Genomic DNA, 13,177 nt, shown 5'->3' with positions numbered 1-13,177 from the left:
TTCCATCTTTTCAGGTTTGCCCATCCATTCTTCAGAGGCATTCTGTCTCTCTTCGTTTCAGAATTACCTGAACGCGCGATTTAGAAAATCGAGCGACTTTCCCCCATGTTTACTTGAGCTGAGTAAATATTTCATACCTTCTTCGATGACTTGCATTTCCACGCCCTGATCTTGGCCTTTGGAAAACAGCAATGACATTAGTCAAACGTACTCGAATGGTATTTACCTTCATCATTGTAAATATTAGTGATGAGTTGATGGGTGAATCATACATGAAGCAATAATCAACATCACCAAAGATAGTCATTTTTTTTCCTTCCTTTTTTTCTTTAAAAGATAATCATGCAGAAGTGCAACAGAAGCCAGAAGGTAATCGCGTGGCAATAAAACTTAATCAGACAGGTACCTAATCCTTAGTCCTCAGTCCTTATTTCCTTAGGATGATTTCTGATAAACTTACCTCCATTGTTTTGATTTCGTCCTCACTTTTCCATCAAATAGCTCCAGAACTGTTGGAATTTAGCCTTCAGAACACGTCGTACCTAAATGCAAGTCATCAAGAACAAAAAGCGAAACAAAAAAATTGAAATAATATGCCTACTGATTGGTCAAATACCTATGGTTCACTGAACCGATCAATCTTAATTTAATTTTTAAAGTAGTTGAGTAATAACTCTCTTAGGATTTCTGCAAGAAACTCGCAAAGTTCAAAACTCCCTCGCTCTCGGCTGGTGATTCAAAACTTTTTGAAGTTCTCCCAACATCGCGCGTGGGATGTTCTGCCGGTAAACCGAGAGAGAGTCCTGTCCAATGCTTAAATGATCAATATGAAGGTTTCAACCAGTCAGAGTACTAGTCACTTATGCTTAGTAGGTCATCCAGAAACAGAACCGTCTTTGTTGGTTGGAGCTCTTTTTTTTTCGTGCGATCTTTTCACTTCACCGGAAGTGTTATAACTTGAAAACAATTTTTCGTTAGTTACGCAGTTTAAGGCACGTACAGAAAAATTTAAACACTGCCAGTATCTTAGTTTATGGTGCTAAGTAGCATAATAAGGCTGTTATACCTAATGCCGAGCAACGCGAAAATGTTGTCGTTCTAGATGACCGGACATGGTACGGGAATTATATAATCTTTATTTTTTAACTGGTTAGTTAGTAATAGCACCCTCTGTATATCAGCAACATTTCCCTGAGTTCTACAACTTCCACTACTCAGAAGGATGACAGGTAAAAAAGCGAAAAAAACTGTTATTTTAAAAAATTACTTCAACGACGCGTTGAAGTAAACGTAATAAGTTTACACGGCGTTTTTTTTTTTTGCGAGACTTTTTTTTTAAGGGAATGGTTTCTTTTAGCAGATTAAGGACAGTCGGCAAAATATTCAGATATCAACACCCGCTAGATTTTCTTGCAAATCGGAATGTATTTTCTTTTTAAATAATTCTTTTCATATTCTTCACGGGATAGAACAAAATGTTTATGAAAGTATCCTTTAAACTTCAGCTGATCAAGCTGCAGCAAGACGTTTAAGCAAAGATATGAAGGTTGCAAGTTACTACCTGTACTGTTGATAAAGTGTAGGGAATGGGATTGATGGCAGAGTTAACCGGAAGAACAAAGACTGCGATCCAAACTGCCAGGTCACCAGGTGTACGGAAGGATTTTTCCACGAGAGACCTCATTCCAATCACCACAATAGGTATCCAGCAGACACAGTCGGTAAGAACAATGAAGAACATTCTTTTGGCGAGCGAGGCCTCCCTCCTCAGATCGGCTGCCCTTGACTTGGCTTTCATCTCCTCTCTCTTTCAGTCCCTTGCTGAGCCATGCGCCTGTTTGATGCGCAGGACTTATAGATTATCATCGTAAATGCCACAACGACAAAGAGCACAGGGGTGAAGTTTAAACCCACAAACATGGCAACAGAGTACTCCCAGCCCGACGGCTTATCAGTGGAAAGTTGCAATGGCAGACATACAACTGATCTGCCATAAAAGTGATGACCTTTCTGACGACTACCGAAGTAGTCAAAGCCCACCGTGGGAATAAATGCAATTATGCCACCAACAATCCAGATAAGGAAGCACAAAAGGTGCGTAATCTTAAGTGTAAGGGACTTTCCACGATAGGGGAATAGAATGTTCTTCATCTGGTCGGCGGAGAGCAAACAGATCGTCATAACAGACACCTCACTTGACAACACGGCAATGGCACCTGTTATTTGACATGTCAAACTTGAACGCCAGTAAAAGTATTGCAAATAATACTCCCCTGCCCAAATGGCATCCACCACACCTATAGTTATGAGGTAGACACCCATAAGCCTATCAGCCCCAGCCAAATGTATCAACATGATGGACTGTATCTTGTTTTTCTTCTTCGTCTCCCTAAACACCAACCGCCACACGATGACAAACACAGCACCAACCAACGACATAATTCCAACCACCCAAAGGCACTCCCTAAGAGCTCGATTTCTGAACAAAGTTTCACAACTGGCAAAGCTGTCGACATAAGCAAAGTCGCAATCTGCATCCTGCTTCTTCAAATGGCAACACATCAGGTTGGTGTCTACAGTCCTACGGTTCATGAAAAGAGTTCAGATGAAAAACAAAAGGGAAAAAAAAAGACAAATTTGATCCGTCACAGGATCTAAATTTGCAAGAAAATGAAAGTGTTATAGTAATACAGTAAGCGCAGTACAACTAGGCACTGGCAAATGAAATTTTTCAATTTTAAACTCCTCGTGTGGAGAACATTCCACTTAACTTACGCAGTTATTAGATTCTTCATGTTTTTAAAGAAACCCTTCGGTAGTTCTCGCATTTCGTTGTAATGGAAGTACCTGCAAATTTAAGGAAAGCAGTTCAGGCAAACTTTGCTCGCTAAATCTTGATAACATCGACATCTTTAGCCTATTAATCACAAACATTACTAATTCCTCAAATGTTATGGGTGCATCCGCAGCTTCATTTTTCACTAATCATTCTGTACAGTTGTAATAGGACACTGTAATCGGACACCTGTAATCGGACAGGTAAAGCAGCCAGTCTTACTAAGTCTACTCAGCTAATCCACCAATCACAGGAATGATCGAAATAACCATAGCAACAACCATTTATTCAAAGAAAAACTGGGGAATTTCCAAAGTGGAGGAATTTTTAACTGAAGAAATTGTCTCCACTGGAGATATTTTTTTTAGGTGCATTTTTTTTTTCCGGAAATTCGAATGGTTAGGTTATTTTGTTTATCTATAGCTAAATATGTATGATAAATTGGTAACAGGACCTTGTCCAATTCTGTCCTTAATCATACTCGTGATTAACAAATCGGACTCCCGCCTCGCGGTCGTCCGATTTTGCAGATCACTTGTATGATTACAGATCGAATTGGACTCCACTCGGTCTTATCACCGTTATGTATTAATCAGTTTTTCGGCTCTCTCTTGTTCCTTTTCCTGCCCAATTCTCAACAACTATTTTAAAGATAACTGACACCGAAGACGGATAACTCGTCACTGAGTTTGTAAAACATACTTACACAGGCTATGCCGAAGTGTCTTTATTTGTTATATTCATATGCTATGAATCCTCCAATGAGCACCTGGTGCGCTCATTTCGAATTCAGGTAGAAAAGATGGGTCGCTCATTATAGAGAGGGTACTTTATGGGGAGGGGCCCTCCCTTAAGTTTTTCCCAAACTTTTTCTTGTGACCAGATATGATCGTCCCAAGGAGTATAACATTTGGGCGTAAACAAAAGTATAAACTGTGCATTAATGTACAAAGCCGATCGATAATAGCGGCACAATTTGTACTTTTGGTATATCAGTGGTGGTATGTATGTGAAAATTGTTTATTTCATTTCCCCTTCTTAAACAATTCGGCCGGTGGTATGATCACTTGCACATTCATTAAAATGGGGGAAGGGTGCTTATCCGTGAGTTTACAGCACGTGAAGGTCGCACCAACAATATCTGTCTCCCTTGAACTCAAAGTAGTTTGAACACACCTGGAATATTATCAGTTTACTCATACTCACAGGAATCGAATACTTGGGGCGACATCTTTGAATTGTTCGTTGGTAACGGCGCGGATATTGTTGAAATAAAAGCTCCTACAGAACGATGAAACAGTGAAAAGTGTAGAGCGTCAACTGACAAGCATTAAAGCGTAAATTAAAACAACACCGGACAGAAAATTAGCCAAGGATGGAAGGCAACATCTTCCATTTGTTCAAAATGTTCTGCAACGAGAAAAGAATCTTAGCGTACATTAGGCAGTGCGTCATACAATAATGTCACAGTATTTTTACGAATTTTCATTTTACTGAGAAGTTCTTCAAAGTGACAGTTAAATTATCAAGAATGAATAAAACATTCCCTATTTAAGTCGCAATTGATTATACGGTTCCAGGTCTATTTCTATCCGCGTGGCCGATGCCGATTTAGTTAACCCCATGAGTATTGTCATGCTTACCCTCGAGAGGTTTTCACGCTAGAAGTCTTTGTAAACTCAGTGTTTGAATCTGGAAGGGAATACCTCAGCAGGATCTTGTTTTTGGTGGTTAAAGAGACCTGGTGTCTCTCAAGGTTTTGTCTGATTTGCCTTTTGGTGGTTCACTCTTCTTCTAGTTAATATGATCTCTTAGTCAGCCCGTTTTCACTTTCACAGTCGTAATATTTCGTCGTCCCTCACACATGATTTTGATCATAAGGTATGATCTGTCCTCGGGGGTAGAAGATTTTCCGTGTTTTTGGTCTGGAGCTTTGTAGGCCTTTAGATTTACCTGAGCCGAACTCGTCGCAGATAATGGAGATTCCTAACATTGCTATAATTGCATCTTCACGAGATCCTTACTAATTTTACAGTACCTCGTTACCGTTAATCAGAGGATAGTTTAGAAACAGTTACTTACATAGCCATTATGTTTTTCATGCCTTTAAAAACTTCACGTGGCAGGTAGTTAATGCTGTTTTCGTAAACAACCCTAGAACAACATAGAGGGCACAACATTATTATCAGAAATATAGAAAAATTTAGTTGTAAGCACGTATTTACATAAACTTTCTTCCTATCTTCACTGATTCTTAAATGTCCTCTCCTTACGACATCTTCAAGAGCTATCCGATATCGAAAACATAGTAATATGGTGAAAAAAAAAAACAAAACAGAACAAAACCTCACAGCCGGAAAGTTAGACTGATATGCAGTTTGCGGTTACCTTGCTGAAAATGTCAAAACTTAGCGCATGCTAATATTTGGACTTCTATAAAAGCATTGTTTCACTAATCTGTTGATTTTTTTCGGAGGCGTGGGAGAGAATTGCTACATCTCTAATTCTCTTCTTTTTCTGTCTTTTTCTGGAGAAATCCAAGGTGGAAGTTGCTATCTGGGATGGATGACAAAGCATCTTTTTCAGAATTCTGCTAAGGTTTCTGAGGTTTATCCAATCAAAGTACACTTAATTTGGGTTAATCATCAATCATCAGCGATCATTTCTAGCATATGGTCCTTGTCAAGCCCAAGGGGAGGGTGCTGTTAAAGTATTGTAGGGGATGTGTTGTATTATGTTTTGTTCTATCACCTTAAACATTTGAACCCTGGTAATTCTTAGTTCATGGCATCTCTTTCCAAAGTAAATGTTTATTTTTTATTTTTTACTCAATTAACATCGTTGAACAAACTTTTAAGTCATAAGGAGATGCCAGAGAAATAGTCCGTACCCAAGCTGATCCTTTGGTTTTGGCCAACGCTACCTTTAAGTTAATGCTCATTACACAAGACACGTACTGAGCTAGTTATTTCACAAACGTGAATCACTTACAATATTTTCAACTCGGAGAGGTTTTTGAACCTTGGCAAGCGCTGAAGTTTGTTACTGGAGAGTAAGCTGTGAGTGATATGTAAAATGAAAAAAAAGTCGGTTTAAATAGAATTTGAGATTCTTGGAAAGGTTCTTGTTCTCTCCGAATAGGCATGAAATAAAATCTTATTGTTTCTGACAAAGCTATTTTGAAGACTTACAAAGTTTCTACCCATTTTTGCTGAGTACATAAACTGTTTACTCCTGATCCTGAGAATTTAGGCTAAAGATACCATTTGCACGTTCATTGTTAACATGGGCGTTTTCATATCATGACATCACTTTTCAGTACTGACGCACCAAACTATAATAAGTCACTTACATCCCAAATCAATCTTAACAGAGTTCCCTGGTTACTCAGCAAAAATATTATAGTCACCAGTCACGTAAAGCAAAAGGCTGTGTGACACAATTGAATTTAATATTGACCTCTCTTCTTCAATTGTTCTCGATGATGAACTCCACCAAAGCTAGCATTATATAAAGCCAGTTGAGCTTATGGAGTTTACTTTGATACGCTTCACGTAAGAGTCACAAAATCTAAATTCGCGCAGCTCTGTTCTTATAATGGTCATAAAGCATTAATTTGCTTAAAGCTCTATGGAAAACTGTACATTATAATTCGCTTTGCTGTGAAGTTTTTACTGAATGCCACTTACAGCTTTTCCGTCCGGGTAAGTTTGCCAAAAACATCCATGGGCAGACTCTGAATTTTGTTGTTTGACAAATCCCTTTGAGTATTCAGTGAGTTAAAGAGTTAGCTAGCTTTTCAAGAACGTAAATTTTATTTGGAAAATAGGTTAAGCCTACCCCTTAAACGTTTCTCATAGGTGCCGGACAGGAGCCAATAAATACCAGTTTTTTACCAAATCAGGAAAGGAAAAGTTTACTGTCTGTCTTTAAAAAAATCAAATATAATTAAGAATCTCTAGTATGAAACAACTGGACTCAACTGATATATTTATTACATGCTTAAAGCTGATAGACATTTCTTTCAGACAATAATGGTAGAAAGACCTCGCACATTAATGCGGCATCTATCGCAAAATAACACCTGATTCAGGCGAGCCAACATGGTTAAAAAAGGGTAAAGGAAAGTGGTTTGATCTCCGTCCAAGTTGCACATGAATTGAATTTATCTGTAGCATGAAGGGACCAGGGTGGGATGCTAATCGCCACAGTTTACCAATGGTATCTCGTCACGTCTTTTTGACAATTCGCAGATACCCATCTACACTCCTACAAAGAGAGAGAGAGGCACTGCAAGAGTCACGTGTCTTGCCTAAGAACATAACACGATGAGCCGGTCAGGCCTCGTACCCAGGCCTCTCGATCTGGAGTCCAGTGGACTAACTGTTAGGCCTTTGAGTCTGATCAGCAAGATTGTAACCGTTGTTGAAAGTATCTCCTATGAATACCCCAGCCCGGTTATCGAGTTAAGACTTAAAAGTTTGCACTTACATTGTCTTCGTAAACAAGCTGATATTATGCTCGGGAACTGTGCCCAGGTTTAATTCTCAACTGAATAACGGGGTTGATAGCAACTGATACCGCTTAAGAGAGTATGCGCTGTGCTCACTGGAAGGCAATGTACGTAGGTTCCGTCCAAACTTTGCCGAAGTAATTTGAAACTAGTACTTTTTCTGTTAAATTAGGCCTACTGCAAACACTTATCTGGATAGAGATCGTCCGCCCAACATGGAGGTTTACGAAAAAGCTCTTAAAGTGGTTGATATCAAAATGACTTTCCGTTGTAGCAAAGAGGTCGTCGTTTCACTTGTTAGCGGCAAAATTAAAAGCAAAGCTGCATATTAATCAAACCTTTTCATGCAACAGCGAAGTTGGCAAATTTAAGTTGCAGTTGTTATCAGGAGAGATAAAAATGTCGGCTTCTAAAGAAATAAGACACAGCTGCTGTCAAAACAAAGACCGTGAGATGACCATAGAGACAGCTTACCCGATTGGTGCTTTGAGTCCCAGCTAATTGAAAAGTAAACGTCATCATTTCTTTAAAGTGAATTACCTGGAAAGCGGACGGCGAGCTCACCTTGGAAGACCTAAACAGAATTCACTTAAAATATACAGCCGGTTTTGATAATCGATAGTTAACATGGAAGTGAAGTATTTCGAAACGAGCACCATAATAAAGAAACACAAAAAAATTGTTTCATTATTACGTGGTGAATTGATATCATTGTTGACTATATCGTTTCCTCACTGAACTGTCAATGAACAAAGCTCGTAATTTTGTTGGGTTCAATGCATTTCTTTCTTGACGAGGAGAACGAGATAACCAAACTTTTTTCAGTGATAAACAAAAGGAAATAAGTGAAAGGTTATTTATGACAGGTGAAAGTAAACCTTGAAAATTAAGAAAACTGTTTACGATGATCGAAAAGACGCCACAGAGTTGGCAGATTGCATTGAAATGAAGGTCAATTCTAGAATGAACTTGTTGTGGCGACTTTTAGTCAATGATGCATTAGATTTTCATGTGCTACTCATGCATTTAAGGTTGAAACCGACATTGGTTGTTATTCTGATCAATTTTTCTTTTCAAGTGGACCGTCCAAAACTGAAACACCGCATTTTTTTAAATTCGACTGAAGATAGCGACTAGGTATATAATAATGGTGTCAATTACAGATCTGCAGCGTCCTAGGAATAAGTCCCTCTGTGTAAGAATGATTAAGACAATCAAGTTCAAAGAGGAAAGTTGACGGATAGATTCTAAAGGTATGGTTCCATCTTGAACCTTCAATCGAAATACGAAAAATTTTGGTTAAACCGCTTTACATGACGGTCAATTTGCTCCGTGTTCCGATTGCTTTCAAAAAATGACGCCACAGATATATATATATGTTATTTGCCGGCTGGGAGGTCCGTATGGTGAAAAACTGTGACCGAGGTTTTGAAAATGCTGCCCGAGGCCGTAGGCCGAGGGCAGCATTTTCAAGACCGAGGTCACAGTTTTTCACCATACGGACCGACCCTTAGCCGGTAAATAACATATTTATTGTTTTTAAACTTGACGAAATTCTTTCCGAAAGAACCCGAATGATTTAGGGCCGTAAATACGGCAAGATCTTCCACAAACTGAACAATTTTTGAGTGAGTAAATGGTAGTTAAAATAGAGGTGATGCAAATTAAAGAGAGATGCCTCAGCGAAACATTTTCATTTCCGTAACGATAAAGGTGATTTAAAAGGCTTCCAAACAAACTTTGAAACATTATTTTTACAAGTATCTGTCACAATCTGACACCTGTCAATTAGAGAGCGCGCAAGAAAAAAAAAGCGTAGGAAAATTTGAAAAACAACAGAACTAGTTTGGCAAGGGCTGTCACGACAATGTTTTCTTCAAAATCAGTCAATGATCTAACGGAAAGTATTATTCACTCTCATCGACCATTCATTCATGTATGAAGATTTACCTCTGTTCGTTAAGTAAACGGCGAGGAAAGTAATTGTGAGTAAATTCAATTTTTTTTATTTTGAAGTTGTGAGACTTTGCTCGTTTGTTTGCTGTAATGGCGTGTTTAACTCTGATCTTTCCTTCACAAAAACTAAATTCGAACGGCACACTCCAACGAGACACAAGGGAATGTAATGCAGCCTTTTCTCAAAAAATTCCTTCAATTTCTGTTGTGCAATTTAAGGTACAAATGTCCAAATTGAACGGAATTGGAAAGACTCACCAGGAGCGTATATTTGTTGTAGAACTTAAATTAAAACTTCGCTCGCTCTTTCACTATGAACAAATTGCTCGAGAAAATTCAGATATTAAATGAATGAAAGTTCCATCGTTCAGTTGAACTGTAACCAAATACCTCACGTTTCAACTTTCTGGGTACTTTTTGTGAACGATTAAAATTAATTGCAGACGGTTTTTAGGCCGCTTGTCAGCCAACGTAATGACACTATTGTTTATACAAATTCATTCTGAAACCAATATTTTTCTGTCAACCAAAGTGATTTGATAGAGAGAAAAGAGAGGATTCAGAAGTTATTTATCGGCTTGAGGTAGTGACCGACGTGTTTGCTTAAAAATACTGCCCAGCCGGAAAACGAGGTATATTTATGAAAAATGACTAAGAAAGTTGGGATGTACTCGGCGACTCACGAAAGCGTTACCGTGGCCCGTGGGCAGAGATAGGAAAATACTGACCGGGTAAAGAACCAATCAGATTGCAAGATTCGTTACCGTGCCCTCTAAAAAAACAATAATTTAATTTATCGCACTCATTCGCACTCATTTACTTCATTTTGTCATTTTCCACATAAAGCAAAAGTTAATTAACAGTTTATTAAAAACTGCAAGTACTCAGTTCAATAACCTAGTTAAATGGAACACCGCGCGCAATTGCGTTTCAAAGAAAACTTTAATCACCTTCGGTAGTCGTTTGCGTTTTTACGATTTTCCGTTGGTTTTCACTAAGATGCAACTTAACTAACGAAATTTCCATGATAGCGAGAGGAGAAATTACAGTAAGCCGACTACCGTAAAGCTCGCTTGATAATGCCCCCAAAAAGTGCGAAATTAGCCGCCACAAGCCGTGAGTTAGTCGCATGGCGAAACTTTGCAGTTAACAACAGAAATCAGCCAAATTTTCAATCAAAAGCATTAGCAGGTAGGTTTTTTCAAGAACAAAGTGACGAGAAAGGCTTCCTTTTTGATATGTAAACAACTGAAGGCGTTCCAGGGTTGTGTAAAAAGTTCGTTTTAAACTGAAATGAATTAGCCTAGTCTGTTACCGACATGAACTTCTGCTCAAAACTGACACATAATTATGCATGCAGAACCACGCTTGCGCACGGTGATTAAAAGCATCGCAGAAAGGCCTCTATACTCGATTTCTGTCAAATTTTGATATCAGGTAGGCTTAAGCATAATCAGAACCAATGCTTTTTGCGGGCAAAATGCCCTGTTGTTTGAAAAAAAACCTCAATGATGTAAATCCAAAAAATTAATCTTTGGTGCTCCATCTTTACACCACAGTTTGTAATCTCCGAATTGCTAGATTCAAACGCCTTCCATACGCTCAAACCTTTATGTATGATTCCCAAATTTGCTCTGGACTGATTTTAGTAACCATGGACTAATTTTGATGCGGCTGAAAATACCTCGTTGATAATGCTAACTATAACATTGTGCAAAACCCCAAATGAAACACACTTGGAATTACTTTATTCTAGAAGAACATTCCACTTATTTCTGAAAAAAATTTGTTTTTAGGCAAATTATACACTACAGTTTTGAGCTTTTGCGATCAGCGGGTAGTTAGCAGTTCTTACGCAAAATTTAGTCCGCTCCACTCATTTTGGTATTCAATATGTACAGCTGAAGTAAGAACCATGACAAAAATTTGGAAAAATTTATTTTCCTATGATTCTCCGCAACGAAATGATCAAACAAATGGCAAGATCTTGAGATTCCCTAATATTTCAAAATATCTATTATTTTTGTTTGCTCTTTTTTGGTCAGTTGACATGCCTGATATATGGTTTTGGGTGAGTGGATGGGTCCTAATTTTAGTCACTGTGACTGGAAACGGTCTTGTGATTTACTTCATCAGGACAAAACCTGGGCGTCAAATTCTTCTACACAGTCGACCTCACCCATGCTGGTCTCTTTTTCAGAGTCAGCTTCGCCTTCTTGTATTGCTCCAACACCAATCTCTTCGCCATGACGGTCGACCGCTTCCTTGCCATCACAAAGCCTTTGTGGCACATGTCTTACATGATGAAAGAAACTGTTTGGGTGATGATTATTACGGTTTGGAATGGCCCATTTCTATTCTTCTTTTTGCCTTCCATCTTCACTTACAATCACAATCCGACATTTACCATGTTCGTGGAAATATCCCGAGTGCTCATTTTCCAGATTCTGCCCCTCGTTATCTTTGTCACTGCAACTTCTCATCTCCTTTGCATTGCCTGGAAAGTCAACCGCCAGACCAGGGAACTGATTGCTCAAGTTCGCAACAACCATGCTATGAACATGAGTGGACAGAACATTCAGCCACCTGCAGTATTCAGAGTGCAACACAGGAGTTCCACCGTCTTGATCATATTGGTGATGACCGCCTTCAATATCACGTACCTCGGAGGGAATTACCACTGTCTCTGCTTTCTCACCAATTTATGTCCCTTCTCTGGGACGCTCAGATATATGGTTTATCTGGTGCTGATTGCCAACACTGCTGTCAATCCAGTTCTCTATTCCTTCTTTAAGAGTGATATTCAAAAGGAACTATTTAAGTTGTTCTCAAGGTAGATAAGTCATAAGTTATGACACAGCACGACTCAGTTAAATTTTGTGAAATGCAGTCTGTGTTTAAAGCTTAAAAGGAAAATAAAGCAGCCATCTTGAATTGCGTTTGGATTCCAGTTTCGTCTGTTTGGCTCTTTCGTCTGACATGCTTATAATTACTTCTTTTGAGTTTTCTATCATTTAGTTAGAGGTTTTCAGCCCCTGAATGCTAAAAAGTTATTGTCTATCTGTTAGATCTTTAGTCGTCAAAGGTTAACTAACCGCGACTAGTTGCATTGGGCAATACAGCTTTCTGCTTCGTTTGACGCTATTCAGTGTAGCAACTGTATCGAAGAAGAGCGCTATATTGGACCGACAAGAGATCAAAGCTCGAAAAAATTTTCTCTTAGACACTCTTATCGAGAGCGGAGTTGACCTGAATTTTGTGGACGAACAGGGTTTGACTCCTCTTATGCATGCTGCGCAGTTACCTGACGAGAAATGTCGCACACGTAACAACTTACTCAAACTCTTGTTGCAGCACGGTGCGTATGTAAACATCGTTGATAAAAAAGGGCCGACATGTGCTGTCTGGGGCTTGCATCGACGACAGAGAAGATATTGTTAGACTACTGGTTAATGTCGCTAAACAGGACGTTGATTTGAACCTACATAATGACGACGGAAGCACTCCAGTCATGCACTCCGTTCGCACAGGTAACGCCACTTTAGTGGAGTTTATAGTTAGCGAACTGAATAAGTTTCAATTTGACATAGATGTGCGAAATCTCGAAGACAGAACGACTGGGGAATGAAGAGTGTGCGACTATCCTGTTGACTGACGGGAATGCGTCAACAAATATTCAGGTGAATCCTTTTTTGGATTTTATGAGCGTAAAAGGAGAGAAATCTTGGAGCGGCAAGGTCGAGGTGTCGAGGAAAGTAAATATGCTGCGATTAGCAACTCTGCTGAGAGGAAACAATCTAATCCCCGGATTATTCAAAAGAAACACATTCTTACAAAGAAGACTCCTACTTCAAACGGCGAGAAATCATCTT

At 39.0% G+C, this 13,177-nt stretch overlaps 1 protein-coding gene and 1 pseudogene across 1 annotated transcript; one reads left to right on the top strand and one right to left on the bottom strand.

The window, feature by feature from the left end:
• Nucleotides 1-1,794: 1,794 nt before the first annotated feature.
• Nucleotides 1,795-2,562, bottom strand: LOC149050806 (G protein-coupled receptor GRL101-like). The gene has a single exon (XM_089193257.1). It carries the CDS (start codon nt 2,560-2,562, stop codon nt 1,795-1,797), a length of 768 nt encoding a protein of 255 aa, XP_089049383.1.
• Nucleotides 2,563-11,355: 8,793 nt separating this feature from the next.
• LOC149050805 (uncharacterized) overlaps nt 11,356-13,177 on the top strand; it is a 2,705-nt pseudogene continuing 883 nt past the window's right edge.

Source organism: Pocillopora damicornis, chromosome 2 (genome assembly GCF_964200805.1).
Source record: "Pocillopora damicornis chromosome 2, jaPocDami1.2, whole genome shotgun sequence".
Taxonomy (NCBI): Eukaryota; Metazoa; Cnidaria; class Anthozoa; order Scleractinia; family Pocilloporidae; genus Pocillopora; species Pocillopora damicornis.
This window is presented reverse-complemented; position numbering and strand designations above follow the sequence as displayed.

Coding starts and splice junctions, on each gene's coding strand:
- LOC149050806 (XM_089193257.1), bottom strand. CDS start 2,562: ATGTGTTGCCATTTGAAGAAGCAGGATGCAGATTGCGACTTTGCTTAT.